The 23,356-nt window shown below is 38.8% G+C and overlaps 1 protein-coding gene across 1 annotated transcript; it reads left to right on the top strand.

The window, feature by feature from the left end:
• The first annotated feature begins 1,381 nt into the window (after positions 1–1,381).
• Positions 1,382–21,530, top strand: SLC5A7 (solute carrier family 5 member 7). The gene is made up of 8 exons (XM_042868406.1): positions 1,382–1,559; positions 7,145–7,258; positions 10,141–10,296; positions 12,823–12,971; positions 16,997–17,140; positions 19,344–19,497; positions 19,960–20,177; positions 20,907–21,530. Exons 1-8 carry the CDS (start codon positions 1,382–1,384, stop codon positions 21,528–21,530), a joined length of 1,737 nt encoding a protein of 578 aa, XP_042724340.1.
• Positions 21,531–23,356: the final 1,826 nt, after the last annotated feature.

Below are 23,356 nucleotides of genomic sequence, written 5' to 3'. Positions count from 1 at the left end.
GGTCTCACATGAACCTGTTCCTTCCTTTCTCCCCCTTGTTCCCTTTCATTTTTTCTCCCCACTTTTACTTCCTAACCCTGTTTCTCTACCATGACATGACAATCACTCTCCCTTGAGTCATCCTTACTTCTCCCCAACGTCCCCTAGCACTCTGACGTCTTTCCCCCATCCTCCCCCCCATCTCTGACGGACACGGTCCTCTCACCCCACTCGACCCTCCTCCTTTATAAAGGGATTTTCCTCTTTTTAATCCACCAGCCCACCGTTGCAACCTCACCACTCGGCGCACCGAGAGGGGAACAGTCGCCTTTGCGCTTTACTCCCACCCCCTTCGGGCAGACCCCGGGTGGGGGCACGGCCCCCGGGCTCAGCCCCGACAGCGCCCCAGGGATGGACGGCCGGGTCGCCGGATCCCAGGTGGGGCGGCGGGCGCAGCGCAGCGGTCTCGGCTCCCCGACGGTGCGGCGGGAGGGAGCGGAGCGGGAGGCGAGGAGAGGGTGCGCGGCCGGGCGGGGCGGGCGGAGCCCCGAGGAGCTCCGCGGAGAGCGGCAGGTAGGGCGGCTCCGCGGGATGGAGCGAGGGGTTCCCGCGGAGCCGTCGGGGCGGTGGGAGGCTGTTGCCGGAGCTGCTGGGGGGAGGCGAGCGCGGAGCGGGCGGGTGAGAGCTGAGAAACGCGGGGAAGACTGGGGGGGTTGCCCGGGAGGGGCTCCGGGCTGTAGGTCGGGGAGCTGATGTTTGCTGTCGTCCGACAGCTTTTGCGCTTTCCAGATGAAAGCGCGATCGTGAATTGATCGGTACTTTTAACACTGGGAAATTAAGCCTGTCACTAAAAAGAAAGTGGAGATTTTTAAATACAGGAGGGGGCCGAGGGTGGAAAAGATGCAGCATTCCAATACATCAAAAGATACCTTTTGTTGTTGTTACTTCTGTGCAGTTTTTATATTCTGACTAAATAGAGACTTCTGTAACAGACCACATGGCCAAGCTCTTTTCTACTATTCCATGTACCAAGCTATTTCTTGTCTAAAGAGTTCTAACAGCGGCAACTCCGTGACTGTAAGAATTCCGTATTCAGGAACTGATTTATAAGAATTGCATAGCTTTCGGCCACATCATTCACTTTCCATTGTAATCACAGGTTACAGTTGTTGCTCGTTGCTCCACAGGCATTTCAATTGGCATGTAAGCTTAATTTCAGTTACATCTGAAATGCTCATTTAATAAATTCACCACAACAGCCTTTTCAATAACGATCTGAGTTTTCTTTGTAGATTGATTCTGAAAAGCATCTTGCTAGGTTTGCTAATCGCGGACATATTATTGCATTCTCTCCAGCAGCCTTAATGAAATAACGATAAAAAAAAACAGTCAGGACTCCAACATGCCTTTCCATGTGGAAGGACTGGTGGCCATAGCTGTGTTTTACCTGGCTATCCTGGCAGTTGGGATATGGGCTGCTTGGAAAACCAAGAACACCGGCAGCGATGGAGATCGCAGCGAAGCCATTATCGTCGGCGGAAGAGACATTGGCTTGCTAGTTGGTGGATTTACAATGACCGGTATGTAAAAGGTCTTTTTTCCCCTTCTTTTTTATCCCTAACCAGCATATAGCTTGTTAGTTTTCCATCAGAGTGAGAGAACTATAGCTTGTACACTAAATAATGCATAGTGGAGGATATACCTATATTTTGTTCCCCAATTGCTGCTGAAGTTGTTCAGTGAACAAAGTGTAGCATCTAGATAAAAACAACAAACTTTTTAAAATTGTACAGAAAGAATGTGTTTCATATCTTACTCACTGCTTTCATATTCATTTGTAGATCAGGCATGTTTGGAACAGAAATATAGGAGCTTTATGGACTTATAGGAAAACTAATTTTAAAATAACTGTTGCTGTTGTTAAAGCCATCCAAATTCATGAGTTATTTTTGCTAAGTCTGAGTAAAGCAAAATTTATATGTAAAAAAAGATGCGAGGCAGCATCAGTTCAGAATTAGTCTCACAAAGAAAACTGGCATAAATCTAAACTGTCAAGCTCACTGATTTCTGCAAACTTACTTTGTGAATTCTTTAACATCTTTTGTGGCATTTTGACAAAATAATACATTTCTGTGAAAATTAGTATCAGAAGGAAAAGCCTCAGTGAAGAATAAGCTCACTAATTTTCTTAGCAGTGCTGTTTGACTCCCAGAGCCAGTCGAACCTGATAAGTTGCATGGGTAAACAAAAGGTTTGCAGCAAGGTCCAAAATCTCAGCTCTTGAAGCTAACATCAGGGATCAGAACAAAAGTACATTGCAAGAAGAGTGAATTGGCCCACCATTTTTATTTAAGCAATATAATTTTATTTAAGCATGCTTCATTATTTTTTTTATATTCTAAATTAAATTCTGGCAAAGCGCTTTCAGTTCCCAAATTGAATTCATCAAGTTATGACTTTTGTTTTGTTTTCTCCTGTCTGGTTTTTCAAGATGCAATATATAGGAGATGCATAAAAACTTGGGCCAGGAATTTTGTGTTTATTTTTTCCATCACCCTGCAGAGTCATTTTGCTCATTGAAAGGTTGAATATTTAGATCATGAGTAAAGGATTCTTGTAAATGTCATTGAAGTTTGAATCCAGGTGTATGTTCTACTTTTACCACTTTGCTATAACATACTGGAGCACATCAGATGATGGTGCATCAGTAGCCATGTATTCATCAGCTACTGAAACTTCAGATATGACCAGATTCTACTCATGACAAGAGCTAGTTTGTCTGTTTTCTGCTAAATCAAATGTTTTCAAGGGCACTGATACAAGAATATTTTGTGGAGATACTGCCTGCCACAAAGCTATAATCGTTAGATTGGAAAAGAGGAGATGAAATTATATTCTCCACAGAATTGCCTATGATGAACTGCCTTGCCGGTGGAAGGAGGCATAAATTTGGTCTCCTTAATCCCATTTTACAGTAATACTTTTCATAAAAGGTGAAGAACAGATGAGACTTGAATTTGGGCTCCCTATATTACAGGCAATTTCTATAACCGCCAGAATTCACACCCACACACATTCGCTTCATTTCATGCCACCTCTGAAGATGACGTAGTGTATCATTTCTCTGGTAGAACATCAGATTGATCCTCAAGTTTTTGCTCAGATGGAACACTCACAGACTTTATACCATCAGGGTTTACATGCTTTCTAACCTCTGCCTTCATAAATACAGCAGATACAGTTTGAGACAGCAAGTAAATTCCGCTTTCACTTTGGGAGCACCTGGCATGTAGAGATAGGAGCTGTACGCACAACACGGCAGAACCAAGAACTAATTCAGTTTTTGTCTCAGTAACAAAAGTGAGTTGATTGGCATATGCCTTTTGTGAAAACATAACAAAACCATTGTTATGTGAGTGTAAGCTGATCAAAATCCACAATAACTTTTACAAAATAGTTTCACGGTTCTTTAAAAACCGTAGGCTAGATTTCACGCATCACAACAGCATCTCCAGAACTAGATGGCTGTTCAGACATGCTCTTAATATGTCACAACTTGAGTTGTCTAAGCAAAGCTGGATTTTTAAAATATCCCCAGAAATGATATTTTTTATATGTACATGAAATACTTTGGGTTATGAGATAAGGCTCAATTCTGTTTTTCTTGCTTGAGACAAATTCTACTGTGTTCCATGTGTATTAGCTACAAAAACAGCTGTGTTTTCTAAGGCTGCTTGGTGGGGAGGATGGCAGAACTTAGGTTGTAAATTTAAAATCAAGTTGAAAGTGTAAGCATCATGACTTCATAGGATAGATTCAAGATTTGTAAGTATTTAGTTGATTTTCTGAATTGTATTTCAAAGCTTTAAAGTACACCTTATGAATATGAACATATTTGGATTGGTACTGTGATCCTGGGCAAACTGTTTCAGTAACTTGTAATTGGAATGCCTGAACATGAAGCCTATTGAAGGTTGAATGTGTCTGCAATTATCAAAAAAGAGTGAAAATCTTGAATTCTCAATGGATTACAACAGTTCTAACATAGTGCTGCAGTAGGCAAGACTTCAATTCATGTATTAATTTTTCGTGAGTATATGTAAAATGTTGAATTAAATATAAATATTCCTTAATTTGTGGGGTGGCAATTTTAAGCAGTGATACCTGTGACAGACTTGAGGCTATCCTGATTTTAGTGGTTGAGATTGAACCCCAAAGGAAATGTTTGAAATTACATAATCAAAATTCTTGCAAGTGCAACTAAAAATATAATAATCTATTGACAACATTTTTCATTTTACTTGGATGAAGCTTTGTATTATTTCACAAAAATAAAATAAATATTATCAGTATTACCAATATTATCAGTATTCTGATTTTTTATTGTAATGCTTGGGTTGGAAATTCCATTTTATAGAACATGATGAGCTGATTCAATAATTTGTGTGTTTAGACAAGGGATCATTTACAAAGAAGTATCAGAAAGTCTGTCTTATTAATATACATTGAAATATATAAAGATTTCTGAAATGTATTTTTATGTTCCTCATATGAACTAGAAACCAAATTATGCTCCATATCCTAAGTATTTGTCTGATTATTTGTAGGGCATTTGCTTTAAATGGACGTTTCTATTTGCAGCATTTTGGGGCCCTTCAGTTGGAAGGGAAAGAGAGGATTAAAATGGATTACTGCAAGTGTTTCTATAGATTATTAAATTTTATATTCCTTTTGTCTGATTTGGGGGGGGGGGGGGGGAAGAATTTCACAAAAAAAAAAAAAAATTAACTTTAAATTGTGGCTTAAAAAACTGAGGATCAGAAAATTAATATCTAAGAATGAAATCCCTTCCTACTATATCCCATTATTTTCTTCCAAATGTATTTACTGATGACAGGGTAGCTCTTAACCCCCTGACAAAAAACTGTTAATATTTTTCTAAAGCTCTGGGGTTCCTTGTAGATGTTCTAAAAGAGTTGTGTACATACAAAAATTGATCAGCAGCTAATTTTCAAACTCCCTATCAAGAAAACAAATGATGAAATTATGAAAGAGTGCTAAATCCCCCATTCTAGCTTATTCACCAATACCTGTCCATGGGGCATCGTTCTCATCCCCAGCCAGGGGAGGGCAATGGCCCCTCCCACATCCTACAGGATTGAAATTGCTTGGTCACTTCCAGACAAAAATAAAGGAGCAAGGCACAGCATCCAAGTTCTCCTTGGAGAACAGAGACACTTTCAGTGTCAGCGTCAGGCAAATCAATGCCAGCCACCAAAGCCTTCTTGTACCACAGCAGGAGTTCTACTAGATATCTGTCCTTGCCTATGCGATTCTTCCTACCTGGAAGTGGGTGTCATTCATTCAGAATTCATTCTTCTAATTTTTCCAGGGAAACAGACATATACAAATATATTTCTAAAAATTTACTCAGTGACTTTTGCTACGGTATGCAGGTGATCGTGACACATTCCATAAGTATATACTGCTTGAGAAACAACAAGGAACACATATCCCAGGTGCACAGGGACTCTGGTAACCAAAGTATCATATTTCCAGCTGCTTCACTGCATTCACATTCTTAAGAAGCAAAAAATTCCAAATGTCTGATGATTTTCTATATACATTCTGTATCCTTGAATCTTCCTGTCAAGAATCAGTGTTCACCCATCTGCTCCATGTTGTTTCACATGGTCATCACTCGTCTCTGTAATGCACAGAAATTCTCAGTACTGAAAAGTCAGGGTATATAATGTCAATCCTTTTGCTGAAGACATTCTCTGCATGCACATCCTGTGTACAAGTCCATTTCGATATTTCCAACAACAGAATGGTCCATTCCTGTCCTTCAAAATCCAGAATCGGGTGCAATTGCAATGCTCAAATTTCCAGAGATCTTTGATTCCAAAGCCATGGTGTGATTTAACATCAAGTTAAAAAATACCATTTTGTTGTAGTTAAGAGGTATTACATGTAAGTGGAAGAGTAGTCAGATAGATTTACATTGAAGCTCTTTAGGATTTTAATTGTATCTCCGTTGGTTGTATCCACCTCCACTTGTTTATCTAATACATCAGAAGTCTGAATATTGAGCAAGGAAAATAACTTTCTTACAATTGTAAGTTTCTACACAGGAATTTTGAACTATGCATGTTGTGTAAGAAGGCAAAGATTTTGTGGCAAATCAAATTGGCTTTGCAAAAACGTAATGACTTGCCTGCCATTCTTCAAACTACAGGCTCAGGTTCATAAAATTCGCTCATTATACATCTGAGGAAATAAAAGACTTTTTTGCATGGAATCTGCAAACAAAGAGATAAACTTCATTACATAATTCATAATCAATGATTTTTACAGATTCAATCACAGAAATATTCTGTGTTTGAGATTTTTGGTCAGACATGCTCAAAGTCCAAAATTCTCAAGCGTAGAAACTTTTCTTTAAGGAAGAGAATTCATTAAGGGTCTGAGTTCAGTATATTAAAAATACTGGTGGTTTATATAGAAATGATAAGAAATACTAACGATGTTACAATCCTCTTCTAGAATATGCCTGCAGGGAGTGCAAAAATACATAAGTCAGTTTTTAGAACTTAAATAGCAGCACCATCACATACCTATATGGTGATTTCCCTATTAATGGGGCTGGGCCAGTTGGCAGGGCAGAGCTGCCACCATGATGCTGTAGGGATCTGGCTGCAGTATGGGTTGAACCAGACTGCACGTGGCCTGCAGGCTGCAGGTTGGACATGTCTGCATTAAATTACTGTATAATTTCAGTGCTCTGAGTTTTCTGAACTGGGATGACTTAATCATTACATGGTTATTCTTCCTTGCCTCTCCTTTACCTCTTGCTTTCATTTGAACAAACTAAGGAAATGATCATGTTTCATGAGTTATTATGCTTCATTCTCTGTATGAAAGGGAACTTGGGCCCCACATATTCACTGATTGTACAGAGTCATCTGGTTTCTCTTTCATATGCTTAAGTTGTAAATTTTTTTGGATTAGGACTACCTTCTATAAAAGGATGCTATGTCTGGTACTTGTATAGTACACACAGTAAAAAACAGCAGTATTATAAGTGATGACAATTTTGCTCTTCAGTGTGGAAGGTTTTTGTTCTCTGAGTGCATTAAGGGCTGTTCTACCTCTTCTTTTTCAGCCACATGGGTTGGAGGAGGTTACATCAACGGGACTGCAGAAGCTGTGTATGTCCCAGGCTACGGTCTAGCTTGGGCTCAGGCACCTATCGGATATTCCCTTAGTCTGGTCTTAGGTAAGCAAGGAAATGAAGGTGATACTCACTGATTTTGGAGTTCTGATGTCAAGGCCATCATCTGAAATAACATCAAGTGGGTTTGATGAAATGACACTGAGAAAAGCTGTTGCTTTTTTGGTTTTTATTTTTGGATGTGTTGTTGTTCATTTTTTTTTTTCAACTGTATATACTAGGTTTTATATATTTAGGGTTTTGTTTTTGTTTTGTTTTGCTTTGTTGTTGTTTAAGAGCCTATATAATCTGCAAAATATTACTGGCTTCTCTGATAGTGTCTAAACCTTGGACTTCAAATGCAGCAAATATCCTCACAGGTTAGGGAATTGCTTAAATTTTAGAAACTCTCCACTGAGAGACTAATTTCCGAATTTCATGCATGAAGCCTGGAGGAGAGCCATTTTGTTGCTGTAAAGTTGAACTAAATTTCTTTTTATATGTAGTGCGAAACTCAAAATCATGGTCAAAATGAAAATAATGAATCCTTCCATGTGCAGGTTCAGTGTGTAAAATACAGACAGTGCTGTAATTATTAATGTTCTGTTCTCTAATCCCCAAAATTCAATCAGACCTTCTTACCTTTCTCCAAAATAACAGCAATAATAAAATATCTTGTCATGTTTCAGCTGCATGGAGCAGCTTGCCTTGTGAGCTATGATGAATGCTTTACAAAGCTGTCAAATACATGCTTTCAGGTTTTGAACAGATCATGGCCCTTAGACGAGTGCTGGTGCAACTGCTTAGAAAGGATATGTTTCCAGAAATGATCCTGTATTTTTCATCTTGTATTAATACGGCTGGTTTATTAGATTTTTGATACTACTTACCCTTGCAGTCTATTTTGAGCCTTTTCCTCCTGGCCCTCCCAGCTAGTCTGTGCTACTTTTTTCCCTTTTGGTTGCTTTTCTAGGTCTTCTTGCTCCTTCTATTTCTTCCTATATAACTCAGTTTCCCCTCAGAAACTATGGCTTGTCTTGGTTCTCCTCTGTTCCCAGGTGGAACAGTTCCACATTGTATGTATTCCTCTCTGTTGTATGCAGGCCAGCTCTAGTTCCAGTAGTAAATCCCATCCCTGAGAGGAGCTCCGAATCCTGTAAGGAAAACATTAGTAGTAGAACTGCCTAGAGATAAGTTGATGTCATTATCAGGTCATGATGGTTATGATCGATCTGTGTCATTAAGTGGTCATTAGAATTATAGCCATAAGCATCTTCCAGGTTTGTAGCCGTTGTAGAATTGTCCCAAATCAATAGCCCACAAGAGGCTGAGTTAATTACTCCCCTCATTTCCAGCTATTTACAAAGAAATCCAGGCTCCATCCTTGGACTGATAAACATCGGCCTCTGCAGAGAAAAATTTTGTGCTGTGTGACCATACATCTCTCTTCAGAACACAGCAAGAAAAGCATTTCTGTATGCATGATATGTACATGCAGATTTGGGAGGAGGTGCTTGTCCTTTAAAAATATATATAAATACAAGAACAAATAACAAAAGAAATATTATTGCTTCAGGCTGGAAAGATTTAAGATTAATTTAACCTTCCCACTAATTCAATAATCTGCTGTATTTTTTCTAATTTTTTAAGTTCCAATGGTTGGAATATCTCCTATTACCTTTGATGGATGTTTGAATAGTCTAATAGGTTATGCTACCAGTGACTATTTTTTTCCTGCTTTAGTTGTATTTTGTAATGATGATGTAACAAATAGAATAGGTATAGGAGTCATGAACAATGAAAAAATAGAGGAAAAGTTTCTGGAGGCCTTCTGCATGTAAACTACTTATCTAAAGACAGAATAATACAAAGGGCATAAATTGTGATTGGTAAGCTAGAGCTTTCTGTTCAGGGAAGTTAATGAATTGAAGAAATATCAGGCACAACAGAGGTATATGGAAAATCTTCTGTGCAATACAACAAATAGATTCCCTATGATGAAGAACCTAAGGATCTCCAAATACTGTACAGTTGATTTTATTAGGGTCTCCCTGATTTTCTAGTGTAGTGTAGCTTATGGATTGCATTTCAGCAGTGTTATTGTGAGAGAAGTCTTCTTATCTGTAGGCGTCTGATGTCAACTACAAAGATTTCCTTAGAGTGTCTATTTTGATTTTAGTGAGATTTATCCCTTTTTTCTTTTTTTTCCCCCAGGCAGAAAGAATTTGACAACTGTATATTAGAAATTAGTTAGGAATGTGAGGACTTTCCACAGTTACTCAGTACATACATGAGCCAGGCAGAGCAGAATTGTGATACATCAAATGTCCTGAAAGTGCACAGAAATAAGCGCATGACAGATGTTCAGGGAACCTGACACCTGCAGAGCCCAGAAAGCATTTGACCTATACTGCAGTTGTAGTAATGTTGATCTAAGCGTGAATTATAAATCTGAGTTGTCCTGAAAGGTTCAGTTTTACTGAGTGCATTCTATGCCATGTGTGAACCCATATTTCTGATCCAGATTCCCAGATTGTTTTATTTCTGGTGTAGCTCTATGTGAAAAATAAGACCTATACCCATGCTGGGTTCTTCTCTATGTATGAACAGACTTCGGTACCAAAGACATTCCCTTAGGCTGATCTAAACTGAGACAAAACTCTGACATCATCACAGTGGAAATCAAGTAAACTGAACCAGAAAAATTAATTTTTTTTTTCCATTACTATATTACAGACATAAGTAATGTGATTTTGCTTATGTAAATCTATGGTTAGATGTAAAATGAGAGATCCTAGGAAATACTTTACTTGTACTTATTTCTTTAAAGAAACAAAACACAGTAATACTGATATTTTTATACCTTTACTTGACAATCAGTGTTTTACCCCTTAATGTCAGTGCATTACTCCACTACAGTTGGTGTCTTGTGCTACTTTTCTTTGTAGGTGGTCTGTTTTTTGCAAAACCTATGCGATCCAAAGGCTATGTGACAATGCTAGACCCTTTTCAGCAGCTTTATGGAAAAAGGATGGGAGGACTCTTGTTTATTCCAGCTTTAATGGGAGAAATGTTTTGGGCTGCTGCCATCTTCTCTGCCTTAGGTAAGGAAACATCATTTTAAAAATTAACTTGAAATAGGTGTAAGGGATTAAGAAAATTAGAAATGCATAAAAAATGGCTTCAAATGTTAGCTATCTTAGCCAAACAGCCCAGAGTGTGGCAGTTGTCTCAGACCTACGGTAAACAGTAGTTGTACACAATAATGGTACCTCATTGATTATTTTGGTAGTGGAAAGACATATCTAGATGTTTAAAGAGAAATCCAGACTTCTTCCTTGAACTGTTACTTTTGAAAATGTACCTTGAGGTGGTTTCTTGTCAAAACAGCATGGAAAGATTGAGCAACAAATTTACTTTAACAGAGAGGGTGAGGTGAATGATTGCAAGTATCCCTTTTGCATCACGGCTGCCCCAGCTTCTCTTCTGCACCACTGAGATCACAGGGGACAGACAGAATTTTGTGAAATATATGAAACATCATTGCCAATGCATCTGAACAAAATAATCCTTTACATAAAGAGAGTCTAAATAAACACAGCTTTCCATAGCACAAATAATAGAAGTAAAACAAGGTTCAGATAAATACATTTAAGTATTATTCAATTTGACTGGCTTTCCTCTTGACAAAATAAAGAAAATACTTAGGATTCAAGAAAGGATGCAAAGAATTAGTGGAACTGTGACTCAATAGAAAATCACTCAACTACTCATCCAGTCCTGAAAAATAAGTCAGTTTCCAGGGTTTTTAATTATATTTCAGTTCTGAATTTAGCAATCCCTTCAAGAACCGAGAAAGTCCTTGAGCTGAAGCACCAGTAGTTGACTTTTACCAGCTAATCATACTCATAGTGCACATGCATGTGGTAATGCTTTCTAGCACAGCTATTTTAAACAGAAAATAAACTTTGAAGGTACTCTCCAACTGTGCTCTGATGAACTGCAAAGCAATGGGGAGCTTGTTTACCACAATTTCATCACAAAACCCTTAAAGGACTAAGAACAAACTACACGCTGAGGTGATAGGAGTTGAATAGCTTGAAGAACTCTTTAAGTATTTAAAATATACTTTCTTTTTGATTGAGGACAAGCTAATATGTGATATTTCAAAGCAAAGGGTGTGAATGCCTTTCTTGGAGCTTCATATTAACCACTGATGGCTAAAGACTATAAAGGTCACAGAGAGTTATAATTTAAACTGTTCTGTGAATAGACACACTTGTATTACAACCCCTGATTTGCACACCTATCTTCACCGATGCATTCTTCATTTGCTGATCTTCTCATGATTCCTGGCTTGGCAGGGCTGTAGAAGGGAAAGACAGGACTTCCAACTTCTGCAAGATTTTTGAACCTGTAATTCTGAAACACCAGAATCTTGAGGGCTCATTGTACAACAAAAAGCTACCTGTCAGCTCTCTGCAACTCTTACATACTACATGTTATTCTGGGTGTTACTGCCAGATACTTTCCACCCACGTGTTCAAGAATATCCACCTGCTGTACCGCAAGGACTAAAAGTTAAGTTATTCTAGGATATTTCATCTAAATTGACCTAATTGGAAGGAGATGAATTTTTAAAACAATGTGTTAAAATACTACAATCATTTGAAATAGCTAATATATCTATGGGAAGTATACAAACACCTTGACAGCTATTGGAAGCACAGTACAGAACACAAGCAATTTGGGATGTTTCTAGAGTGCTCTGATAATTGCATGACCGATTAAGGGAGATGAGGAAGAGAGTTGCTCTTCTGAGCCTAATACTTGCAAACACGGAAGAATTAATTAGTTAGGGATGTAAAAGCCAGAGGCAACCTTGGGTGTAGTGTTCTGAAGATGATAGAGTTTAGAGACCTGAGAGAAAGGAACAAGGCAAAAAGCAGGACCACAGCAGCAGATTCCAGGAGTTTGGTCTCTTCTGGGATCTGCTTGGAAGAATCCCTTAGAAGATGACAGTGAGATTCAGGAGAACTGATTGATATTCAGGGATCACCTCCTCTAAGCTTCAAAACAGTCCTCTCTGACAATCATGAAAACAGGAAAGTGTCAGAAGGCCTGCATGGATGAAAAAGAAGCTGCTGTCTACACATATATAAAAAGGAAGCATTCAGGAGGTAGAAGAAGGAGCGAGGGACCTGGAAGGAATATGAAGATGCTGTCTGAAAATACTAGGATGGGGTCTGAACAGCCAAAGTCCACCTGGATTTGAATATGGCCATAAAGAGCAACAAGAGTTGTCCCTACAAGTACACAAATTAAAGTAATGTGTAGGCCAACCAAGCCTTTTGATGCTGGCTCCCATAATATGTGCATAGACAAACTAAGTGGGCAGTGAGGAAGATGAAAACTTAGCAAGCTGCTGAGCACAGAGGGCTGTGACCAGAGCATGGACTCCGGCTGGTGGCCAGTCATCCACCAGAGTACCCCGGGGGTCAATAGTGCACTGTGTAACAACTTCATTAATGACTTGGGCAACGGGATCCAGTTCCTTCTCATCATTGTGTTACATACACTAACATAGTGTTGTTTTTGTGTTGTTGTTTTTTTATTTTCTGTTTCCATAGGTGCCACAATAAGTGTGATCATTGACATTAATATCAATCTTTCAGTCATTATTTCTGCCCTGATTGCAACTCTGTACACTCTTGTGGGTGGGCTTTATTCTGTGGCCTACACTGACGTAGTTCAGTTGTTCTGCATCTTCCTTGGGCTGGTAAGTTTGGTTTTTTTCACTTTCTTGAAAATTTTGCCTTGAGCTTTATGACAAATAACAAATGCAGAGACCTATTGCTCAGCTGAAATTCTGGAATTGTGGCTTCTCTCAAGGTGAGGTGAAGGAATATCTCCACTTACAGACCAATGGTTTTAAAGAGTCTGTATTTGCATCAGTATACAGCCCATGCTTTGGCAATACTGCTGACACGAGGCACAATTCTTGGCTTTCTTCCTACCAGTCTGATAGGGCACTCTTTTACTTTTCATTCTCAGTATGTCTCTAATTCAGAACAGGACTAGAGAATATTGACTGTCTGTCCATAAGGCTGTAGCTAAAGCAGTGGAAGGAGGCATCAGATGCAGAGAGCAGTCAATAAAGCAGTCCAGAAACACTGGAACTGAAACTGTACAGCCAGCATTCTCCAGTTTCTCCTTCCTATAGCTATCACCTATGCAGCTTAGATAACCTTCTGCTGTAAATCATCATCTGGGTTTCTTCTCATTTCCCTCCACTAACCTTGGAGACTGGGAAGTCTCACAAGATGACCGTGCTGTCTGAATATGGTGTTATGATTCACCCATCAGTTATCAGTGATATGACAGTGGGTTGCCTTCCCCTTACTTACTGCTATTCCTTGAATGTACTCAGAAAAACATCAGTGCAGCAGGGGTCAGATCACAAGGGTGCAGTCAAAGAAGCTGCTTGTTTTTGCTTGCCAGTGCTAGTAATAGATTGTCACAGGTGTGCAGAGATCTGAGACAGGCTGAAATAGAAGGGGTGGCTGAAGGTGTTGGAGCTGAATGACACCTTGGGGACCCTGTGTTGATTCTCTGCTTTCACCAGAGTTCTCATGCAGCCCTAGGGAAATTGCTTCTGCCAGAGCTTGCACAGATGGCTACTAACTAACCTTGTGTGAGACCTCACTCTGTGGTGTCCTACTGTGAGGCCTGTAACCTTATTTGCAGAAGTGCTAAGCATTCCCATTTGTAACTGACTTCATGGGAATTGTGCTAAATACTCTGACAAAGCAAATACAAGTTCCAGCTGGCCACCTCCAATGAGAAGTTATTCCAGAACAACTTCTCTCACACTTCTTTTCTTCATCTGCACAGTGGGGTAAATGCTGTCTCCTTCCCTGAGGTGCATGTTAGCATTTGTGAACCATTCAGTTTTGGCAGATGGTGTGCATTACAGAAATTCCCCAAATAAAGTAAATCACTCATGCACTACTACAGACCCTCATTCTATGGGAATAGCAACATGAACCCATGATTAAAGTCGCCATGAACAGGGAGGGGAAGACAAACAAAAGTGGTATAGAGGTCTTTTAAATGGTTGGATCTGTAGTTTTAGTAGTGTTCTTTTAATCCAGATTGGGCTCTTCATGTAATTTCCCTTTTAAAATAAACAGTATCGCTGTCATGTAGAAAGAACTGTATTCATAACCTTAGGAGTGATGAGAAGCTTCAGATAACACTTAAACAGGCATGCTTAGGTGAGGGATTTCAGATGAGATAGGACACTTTCACAGCAAGTGTCACAGCAGATGTGACAGGCTTGGTGTCCAAGCTTCCCCTCCAGACTTTGGAGCAGTCTGTGTACCCACTGGCATAGAGTATTACTGCCCACTACTCTTAATGTCTCTTCCTTACCGGAGACATGATACTTGTTCTAATCACTTCTCTTCCCTGTGCTGGCTCTTCATTTCAGACACAATCTCATCCTTATGTCTTCATAAACCCTATCCCGGTCTAGGTAATCACATACTTCCCTGGTTTTCTCCTTCCAATCCCAGATATTTTCCTTCCTACCCTCTTCTCCTCTACCCACAGTTGCAACACTCAGCTCCAGTCTCTGACTTTATTTTGCCCAGTCATTCTTTGCCTGATTCTGTACTCTGTCCCCAACTCTTCATCTCAACTGTATTATTAGTTCTTTGTTCTAAAATCTTTGCTGTTATATAGGAGTACTTTTTTTTTTTTTTCTGGTTTCCAATCCCATGAGTTCCAGATCCTTCTAATACCTCTTCTTCCCTGAACTACTCACAGCATAAGGCCCCAAAATCTGTTTCACTTCCACAAGCCATTGTTTTATTTTTGCTCCATTCACAACAGTGAATTTCCTACTCCAATTATTAACAGCTCAGAGAGGACAATAGGAGAAAATTCAAGACTGCGTCCATGTTAGCAAGTTGTACAGTGTCAAGGTAAAAATAAAAGATCATCTGTTCTATTTTAATGTTGATACAGTCCTGGCACTGTTTTGGCCCATGCCAGGTAGTACTCTCCCAGATAATCCCCAGGATCAGGTCAAGGCTGTTCTGTTTGACAGGAAAAGGAAGTCTATATGTATGGAAATATCAGTGATCTGTAGAACCAGAGAAAATGTCTTGATTAGTTCTGTTTACTAAGATAGTGGTAGTCTTTGAGATCACAAAGAGCTATATTGTTGTCAGGAGCTGGAATGGATTACAAAAGCTAGTAATGTGTTTGCAACTCCCTATTAAATCCTGGGCTGTATCTTGAAGGCTGCAGATGGACCTTCAGAAATTTTCCCTACCGAAAATCTCAGCTGAATATGTGCAAACTACAGCTCTTCATAAATTCATCACTTTGACATGTTTGAGATTTGAGATTCACAAAGAAGAATGAAAAATCCACGTCATCTTTCTCTGCGAATTAAAAAAAAAATAAAATAGAAGAGTATTAGTATCCTATCATTTTAGCAATGTTTGTCTTTCCCTCAAAATCTCTTGGAGATGGCTAAAACATTTTTGTGATATTTTGCAGAAAAGCCTAAGCAAACATTGAGAAGGGAAATTTTCTTCCCAGGTGCTTAAATTGGAAAAGTTTAATATGTAACTGAGAAACTGTATTTGATAAACAACTTGATAAGCAACTTGCTGCAATAAACAGCAATAATTCATGTCTTCTTCACAAACTGATACAGTAATTGTGCAACAAGGTAGAGGAAGATATTTGAAATTTCACCTCCTTGCACCTCTGTGCACTTACACATGTTCATTTGGGCTATAGTAATCTGCATAATTTTGGTTATCACTAAAGGCTTCAGGGTGCTGTGCTTGCAGTTGTCTATTCCATGGATTACTAAGCCTGGTTTTCTTCTTAGTAGGAAGTGCCAAGGTCCTCCTCACAGGGAGTTAATGAGTTGAAAAATGAACTGGATGACAAATACACAAAAAGAGTGTTGGTGAAGAAAACCCATCCTCTGGTAGAAACTGTTTCACAATTGATTTTTTGGCTCAGATCAAAACAGCCAAGAGCTCAGAGTAAAATTATTCTCAAGGTAGAAAAGTGCTATAACACACTGGGTATTGTAATACACTGGAGTATTCTGGAGCAAGAAAGATGCTCCAGCAGCATCCCTCTCTTGCCATGATACAGTTTTCGTAGAATCACAGAATCATAGAATGGCTTAAGTTGGAAGAGAACTTAAAGATCATTGAGTTCCAACCCCCTGTTGTAGGCAGGTCTGCCCCCCACCAGCTCAGCTGCCCAGGGATGAAGCACCAGTTTCTCTGGGCAGCTGTGCCAGTGCCTCACAGCCCTCTTTTCCCATTAGAAGCATAAATTCTACATTTTCTTGATTTCAAATGAAATTCCCAAGCTTTCAGGTTTGATGCCTTGTGCTTGTATACTCACAAATCCTGTTGCTTTTGCTGCAGGTTTATGTGTAGACGTTTCTCTGCAATGCAGTCCAAGAAAGGGTGTAAAGACTACATGTAGAGCTAGGGAAAATATAGTGAATATGTACAAATATGCTTCTCCTGCTGATGATATGACTTCCACTGATAAATTTTGCCCTCACACTCATACTGTCCAGGAAAAAGGTAAAATATCCAGTACTTTCTGGAGTTTGGAGGTGTTCTGGCATATTTTCTAGCTATTCTGCAAGTCAGCTTGACATTTGATCTGCAGCATGCAAGAAGAGAAACAGACCAACACTTATAGGTTTATCATGCCTTCATTAGACCTGAACAAACTATTATTCTTTGGTTACAGTGGATCAGCGTACCCTTTGCATTGTCCAATCCTGCAGTGACAGACATTGGTTTCACAGCTGTGCATGAGGTGCACCAAGCACCTTGGCTCGGAACTATTGGCTCACTTAACATTTACACCTGGCTGGACAATTTCCTTTTGCTGGTAAGTGATGGCTTATATTAAAGACTGAAGCACCTTAGCACTGTGTGGTTGTAACAGCTAGAAAGAGCAGAATCTAGTTAAGAGTTTCCAGTAACATGAAAACTTCTATCTTCTTCATTCCTGTTAAATACGTAGATCACTCTGAAAGTAATGCCTCCTATTTATTTCCATGGAAACTAAAACAGATACAAAGAGCACAATGACACTATTTGATAGAACAAATTCTCAGCCACAAAACACTCTTTTTCAACACAGTCACCACCATCAGCTATGCATTTTCACCAGCTGTGAACAAGAAGCCTGCATGCTGCACTCTGCACCAGTGGAACTGACTCACTGTCACTGTCATCACTGCTGAAACACACCACCCACTGCATCACTGCTCATATCCGTGGTTTGTTCTCTGTAAATGCAAGTGTCAGTGAATGTCAGTGGGTGTCATTTTTTCCTTTTTCCTTTCCTTCCATTTTTTCCTTGTATTTCTGAACATTTGAATGATTTCAGAGAAATATCAGAATACTGTAGCACAGCTGTCAATATCAGCATTGTCAGGAAGACTGTTTAAATATTGTCAGGCTGAAAGATTTGCCTTATGCTAAAATTAAAAGTGTGTGGCTAACACTTAAGTGATGTCATTCTTGGCAAAGAAAGGCAATAAATACATTATACAAATGATTAAATATGCCTTAGGTGTAGGTGATGTAGAAAGAGCTTTGCAGAGATGGATGGATGAATTCACCCATGCCAGAATGAGCTGAGGGTTTTCATTATTTAATACTCATTTATTACACATGGGATTGGTGGTTATTAAGTGCTTTCCATTAGAAGGTCTAGCAACACATGCTAACATTTTCCATTCTCAATGTCCCTGGGCAACTTTAAAATGCTTTTATTATCATATTCTAGTTTGGGATTTCTTTCTATTTTTTTTTTCCCCTAAATAACCTCAGCCAAAAATCCTCAGAGTTTTCTGACAATACAGCTAATAAAATGCAACATTTTATCCAGCATAGGTTGCTTAGAGATTCTTAGAGAGTCAAAATATGACACTAGCACACGTGGCTGAATTCTGTACCATAAGGCTGAAGGTTTCATTTCTGCTGATGACCAAAGGAAAGCTCTGATGCTGCCAAATTGTGACACATTTCCTTTTCATCCTGTTTGTTTCGATACATTTCAAGAAATTTACACGTGCTTGGAAAGCTTTGTTAAAATAATGTTATTAAGGCTGTAAAGGGAAGCACTCATAAATAGTGTGCCAAAATCTGAGTTGCTTGTGAAGCATTCATTTGGTCCCTTGTGTGCATGAAGCATATATGAAACACCTGTATACACATGCTTAGGAATAAACACCTCCTGCCTCATTTATCATGTTAAACTGGACTGTGCACTTTTAGTGAGCGGTTTGCTTTGTTCTCTTTCTGCAGTGCTTAGTCATAGGCATTTATTTACTTAGTGGAGCCTACTCAAATCCTGCTCTGAAGAGAGGAAATTAGTGTGTTTTTTCAGCTTTTGATAATAGTCTTTTATGTTATATTTTGTGGGTGTAATTTTAAGTCTCATCTTCACTGTTACATCCACACAACAAGAGAAGGGTTGCCACCATTAAAAAAAAAATAAATTAAAACAACAGCAGAAAAAAAACCCGCATTCTTTTACTACTTCTTCCATAACTTATATTGGTATCATAATTGGTTTAGATAATGAGAGGAACATTTTTCATATTCTCATGTTGAATACATACAGAACTTGTTGCTTGTTTAGATAGTTATATATGTTCATAGAAGGAGATAAAATCTTGCTTTCCAAGCCTAATTAATGTAATTCTGGGGGGAAAAGGATGCTGGCAGTCAAATTCTGTAAATATGAGATATGTCAATAGAATTTTTATAATTTTTTGTAAGGCTTTATAAAATATTTACAGAGCTCACAATGCTTTAGGATTACAGAAACTATGTAGCATTGTTTCTAACTGTGCAGAGTGTAAGTTCGCTAAAAGAGTGGGATTTAAGTGGGCTTACAAAGATCTAACATTACTTGTGAGAATGGAGGTTACAGCTGTTACTAACTGACTGATAAGCCATAAATGAAAAAGCAAGCAATGCGGCATTCAAGTGATGCTTCTATGTGTTCTCTATATGACAATAGCAAAGAAATCTGGTGTCAGCTCCCAGTAACGGAACACTGCTTATTGTGTTTGCAGACATTCGGAGGTATCCCATGGCAAGCATATTTCCAGCGAGTTCTTTCCTCATCTTCTGCCACATATGCTCAAGTTTTGTCATTTCTGGCTGCTTTTGGCTGCATTGTGATGGCAATTCCTGCAGTACTCATCGGCGCGATTGGAGCATCCACAGGTGAATTATTAAAAAAATGAGTAATATAATAAGTGTGTGAAAATCTCGCATTACACAGGTAACATCATTGATCAACCCATGACTTCATCAACAGGAGACTGCACTGAAAAATACTTTTAGAGTATGTTTTTCCCAAGGGAGGTTGCTCCATTGTGGTGGTTCAACAACAAAGGATAACTAAGCTCCACTACATTGCTCTGTCACTCCCCATCCTCAAATAACAGGAGCAGAAAATAAAACAGAAAAAAGTGTATAGTTTGAGACAAGGGCAGAGAGATCACCCACCAGCTACCACCACAGGCAGAATGAACTCAGTATTGGGAGATTAATATGATTTATTGCCTATTGATAGTAGACTAGAGCAGTAAGAACTAAAAGCAAGCTAAAATCACCTACTGATGTTACTGACGTTAATGAGTGACTAATAATGTTACTCACAATACACTTGTGTCTATATTTCAGCCTGGAACCAGACTGAATATGGTGTTCCTGACCCTATTGCTAATAAAGAAGCGGATATGATTTTACCAATTGTGCTCCAGTATCTTTGCCCAGTCTACATCTCATTCTTTGGCCTCGGTGCTGTATCTGCTGCTGTCATGTCATCAGCTGACTCTTCAATTTTATCAGCAAGTTCTATGTTTGCTCGGAACATTTACCAGCTCTCATTTCGGCAAAATGTGAGATTGTATTTCCATTTTTACTTTTAGAGAAAATTGTCAGTGAGAGACCTTTACTAGGTAAAGCATAGACTGCCTTATGTTTCACTTAGTGAAACATTTAATCCATGTTCCTGCCTATGACTAGAAAAAGTACAGTATTTCTTTGCTAACAGTGTATTGACTAAACTGAAGGTTTAAAACGTTCATGGTTGTAAGCGGTGAAACAATTGAAAAAGATCATGAAAGGCAGACTTCAAGTGTTTCCATGGCATTGCAGTTTATTCTAAATAGCTCCTAATTATTGTTGCAACCATAAGTTTTACTTAAATCCTTAATGAACTGAGACATCTTTCTAACTTACTGGTTTATTAGGAAATCACGTGGCACTCAAGAAAGGTGCAGAGTAGGCTTGTGGTCATAGTTTTTCTTAGGAAATGGAGAAGAAAAAAATTGGACACTGAAAGTTTTTTCTGGTTGATCTATATTTATTTTATTTTCAAAAGTTATTTCTACAACTGTTGCTTTTTCTCTGACTCTATCAAATTTTTCCATGTGCGCGAAGGTTAATGACTTTTTCAACCATAGCCCTTGTTTTTTTCTCCTATGCTTGAGATAGAATTATTAGCTTGTGAATATTGCTGAATGTCAGGCATCGTTCCCTTTTACAATGTCACAACTTATACAGACTGTGTTCATAAATGAAAGCGTACACATACCACCATAACACTGCACTTTTTTTTTTTGCAGGCCTCAGACAGGGAAATCGTATGGGTCATGAGAATCACTGTTTTTCTCTTTGGAGCATCAGCGACAGCAATGGCGCTGCTGGCATCATCAGTGTACGGCCTGTGGTACCTCAGCTCTGATCTTGTTTATATCATCATATTCCCTCAGCTCTTGTGTGTGCTGTTTATTAAAGGAACCAACACCTATGGTGCCATTGCAGGATACTTATTTGGCCTTGTTCTCAGAATAACTGGAGGAGAACCATACCTCTACCTTCAGCCCTTGATCTACTATCCTGGTTGCTATCCTGATGAAAATAATATCTACGTCCAGCGATTCCCATTTAAAACGCTTGCAATGCTTACCTCCTTCTTTACTAACATTATAGTCTCCTACTTAGCCAAATACTTATTTGAGAGTGGGACTTTGCCACCAAAGCTGGATTTCCTTGATGCTGTGGTTGCGAGGTACAGTAGAGAACATATGGACAAAGCAACACTTGTAAAGAGTGACAATATTGTATTAAATGAACTCGCACCTGTGAATCCACGACACAGTCTAACTTTGAGCTCAACTTTCACAAACAAGGAAGCCTTTAATTATGTTGATTCAAGTCCAGATCTGTCCAACACTGAAGATAATTAAAAAGCGTGGCACCCACAGACGAAGCAATGCAAAACACAATGTTGTACGAAGAATAGTAAGAGGCATTTTATGGAAAGAAAAGCAAAACTTAGGAATGAAATGCCACTGCACAATCTCTAATTGGTTCTACAAGCAGGAGCATCCACGGGCAGAACTCTTTCCTGTTATTATCTAACATGTTGGATTAGATCACAGAGTGTTTACTGAAAGATGCACTTAGATCCCATTCTTTTCACTCACAGCTATAAACTATGTAATTAAAAAATATATATTTACGATTGAAAATATAAGTAGCAGAAAAGTGCAACAGCTATTTAGGTAGGACATCATATGAAGAGATTATAATACAGTCAATCTGAAGTACTACAAGCCAACATTTTGTTGGCATAAAGTGAAAGTACATTGTCACAGCTGTAAGTGATTTATTTCTAAAGAACTAAATGCCTTCGCAAAGATGGATGGATAACTTCCCTAGGTTTTTGTTCTGGAATTTTTTTCCTCATAACAGATTTCAAAGAATGCAAATCTAGTATATTGTTATTATTTGCATAAAACACCAGAATGTGCAAATAGTAACAAATTCTTTATAGATGTGCTGAATGTCTTATACTCTTGAAAGAAGTTAAAATGAAATCAGCAGTTAAAGTGATGGTGTACCTAATGTAAGATAACATTTAAGCAAAGTATGTTACTGTAGATTTTCTTCTTTCCTGTGTTTAGTGGCTGTCACCAATGGAGGAGGATAAAAATTTTAAAGCAATAATTGGAGTTGAGAAACTCAACTTGTGAAAAAAAAAAAAAAAAAAAAAAAAAAAAGACTGAACTTTTATAAAGTAAAAGTAAAAAGAACTTTTGTGGAAGGAAGCTTTATTTTGATTTATCACAAAACAATGAACAAACACTAAGCAAAGCAGTCTGACAACAGGCAATCATAGCAATGGAGGAAATATTAAAAATCAGAGATTCAAGAAGGCTGCTTGAAAAAAACAGATGGGGAAAATACCCAGATTTCACTTACTAAGAAAAGATATTCTCAAAGACAACAGAAAGTCTTTTGGCTTGGACTTCCTGAGATTACTCGGAAAAAAAGACTAGATTTTCCATGGAAAATCACATTTTCTCAAAAATTTGATTTCCCATGAGAAAAGATCTTTGCATGCCTATATTTACCTCCAGAAACAGCAGCAGCTTGGAGGAAATCTGAAAGGAAAGTTGAACCCACAAGTGTACCAAAATGCATAGCAGTGTCTTCAGCTAAGTGCTGGACTCCTTCGTTGACAGCCACTCTCATGGGCCAGCATGGTGCCTGTGGGGCACCAGCACTATCCAGGCATCAGTGAGACCATTCATAAGTGATAATGCTGGCTAGAAGCAAAGCAGGGAAGATTAAGCCTCTTGTAACTATGGCCTGGCCAGCAGAGAGCATTCAATTTGGATTCATTTTGCCCACAGCCAAGACGATTATGTCTGTCTTCGTTGGTACGTGCCTTTCACAGAGGGAGATCTAATAGCTAGATTTCTATGCTACTAAGAGTTATGCTCCAGTAATTCTTTTTAATATCTACACGTCACAGAACATTCAGCTGAAATCCAGATACTCTCCTGTTGCTGATCACTGGTGAAAATTGCTCTTTTACATTTACAGCAGGAGGAGCTATACTGGAGGAGGTGAAGTGTAAGAATAGGTTTTGCTGCTAAAGGAAGAAGCCATCAACGTGTACATTCAGTGTTAACATAAACTTTCACAAGGTTGAATTCTTAGATATGTTTTTGCTCCTTTTGTGGAGTTTTAATGGCATATATATATACTATATGTAGATAAAATT

The sequence above is a fragment of the Lagopus leucura genome, unplaced genomic scaffold (genome assembly GCF_019238085.1).
Source record: "Lagopus leucura isolate 7727_CA_CO unplaced genomic scaffold, USGS_WTPT01 Super-Scaffold_100001, whole genome shotgun sequence".
Taxonomy (NCBI): Eukaryota; Metazoa; Chordata; class Aves; order Galliformes; family Phasianidae; genus Lagopus; species Lagopus leucura.
This window is presented reverse-complemented; position numbering and strand designations above follow the sequence as displayed.

Bases quoted from the DNA above. Each gene is read 5' to 3' on its own strand.
- SLC5A7 (XM_042868406.1), top strand. From the start codon at position 1,382: ATGCCTTTCCATGTGGAAGGACTGGTGGCCATAGCTGTGTTTTACCTG. The intron at 1,560-7,144 runs GTATGTAAAAGG...CTTCTTTTTCAG, and splicing joins TGGTGGATTTACAATGACCG to CCACATGGGTTGGAGGAGGT. The intron at 17,141-19,343 runs GTAAGTGATGGC...TTGTGTTTGCAG, and splicing joins TGGACAATTTCCTTTTGCTG to ACATTCGGAGGTATCCCATG.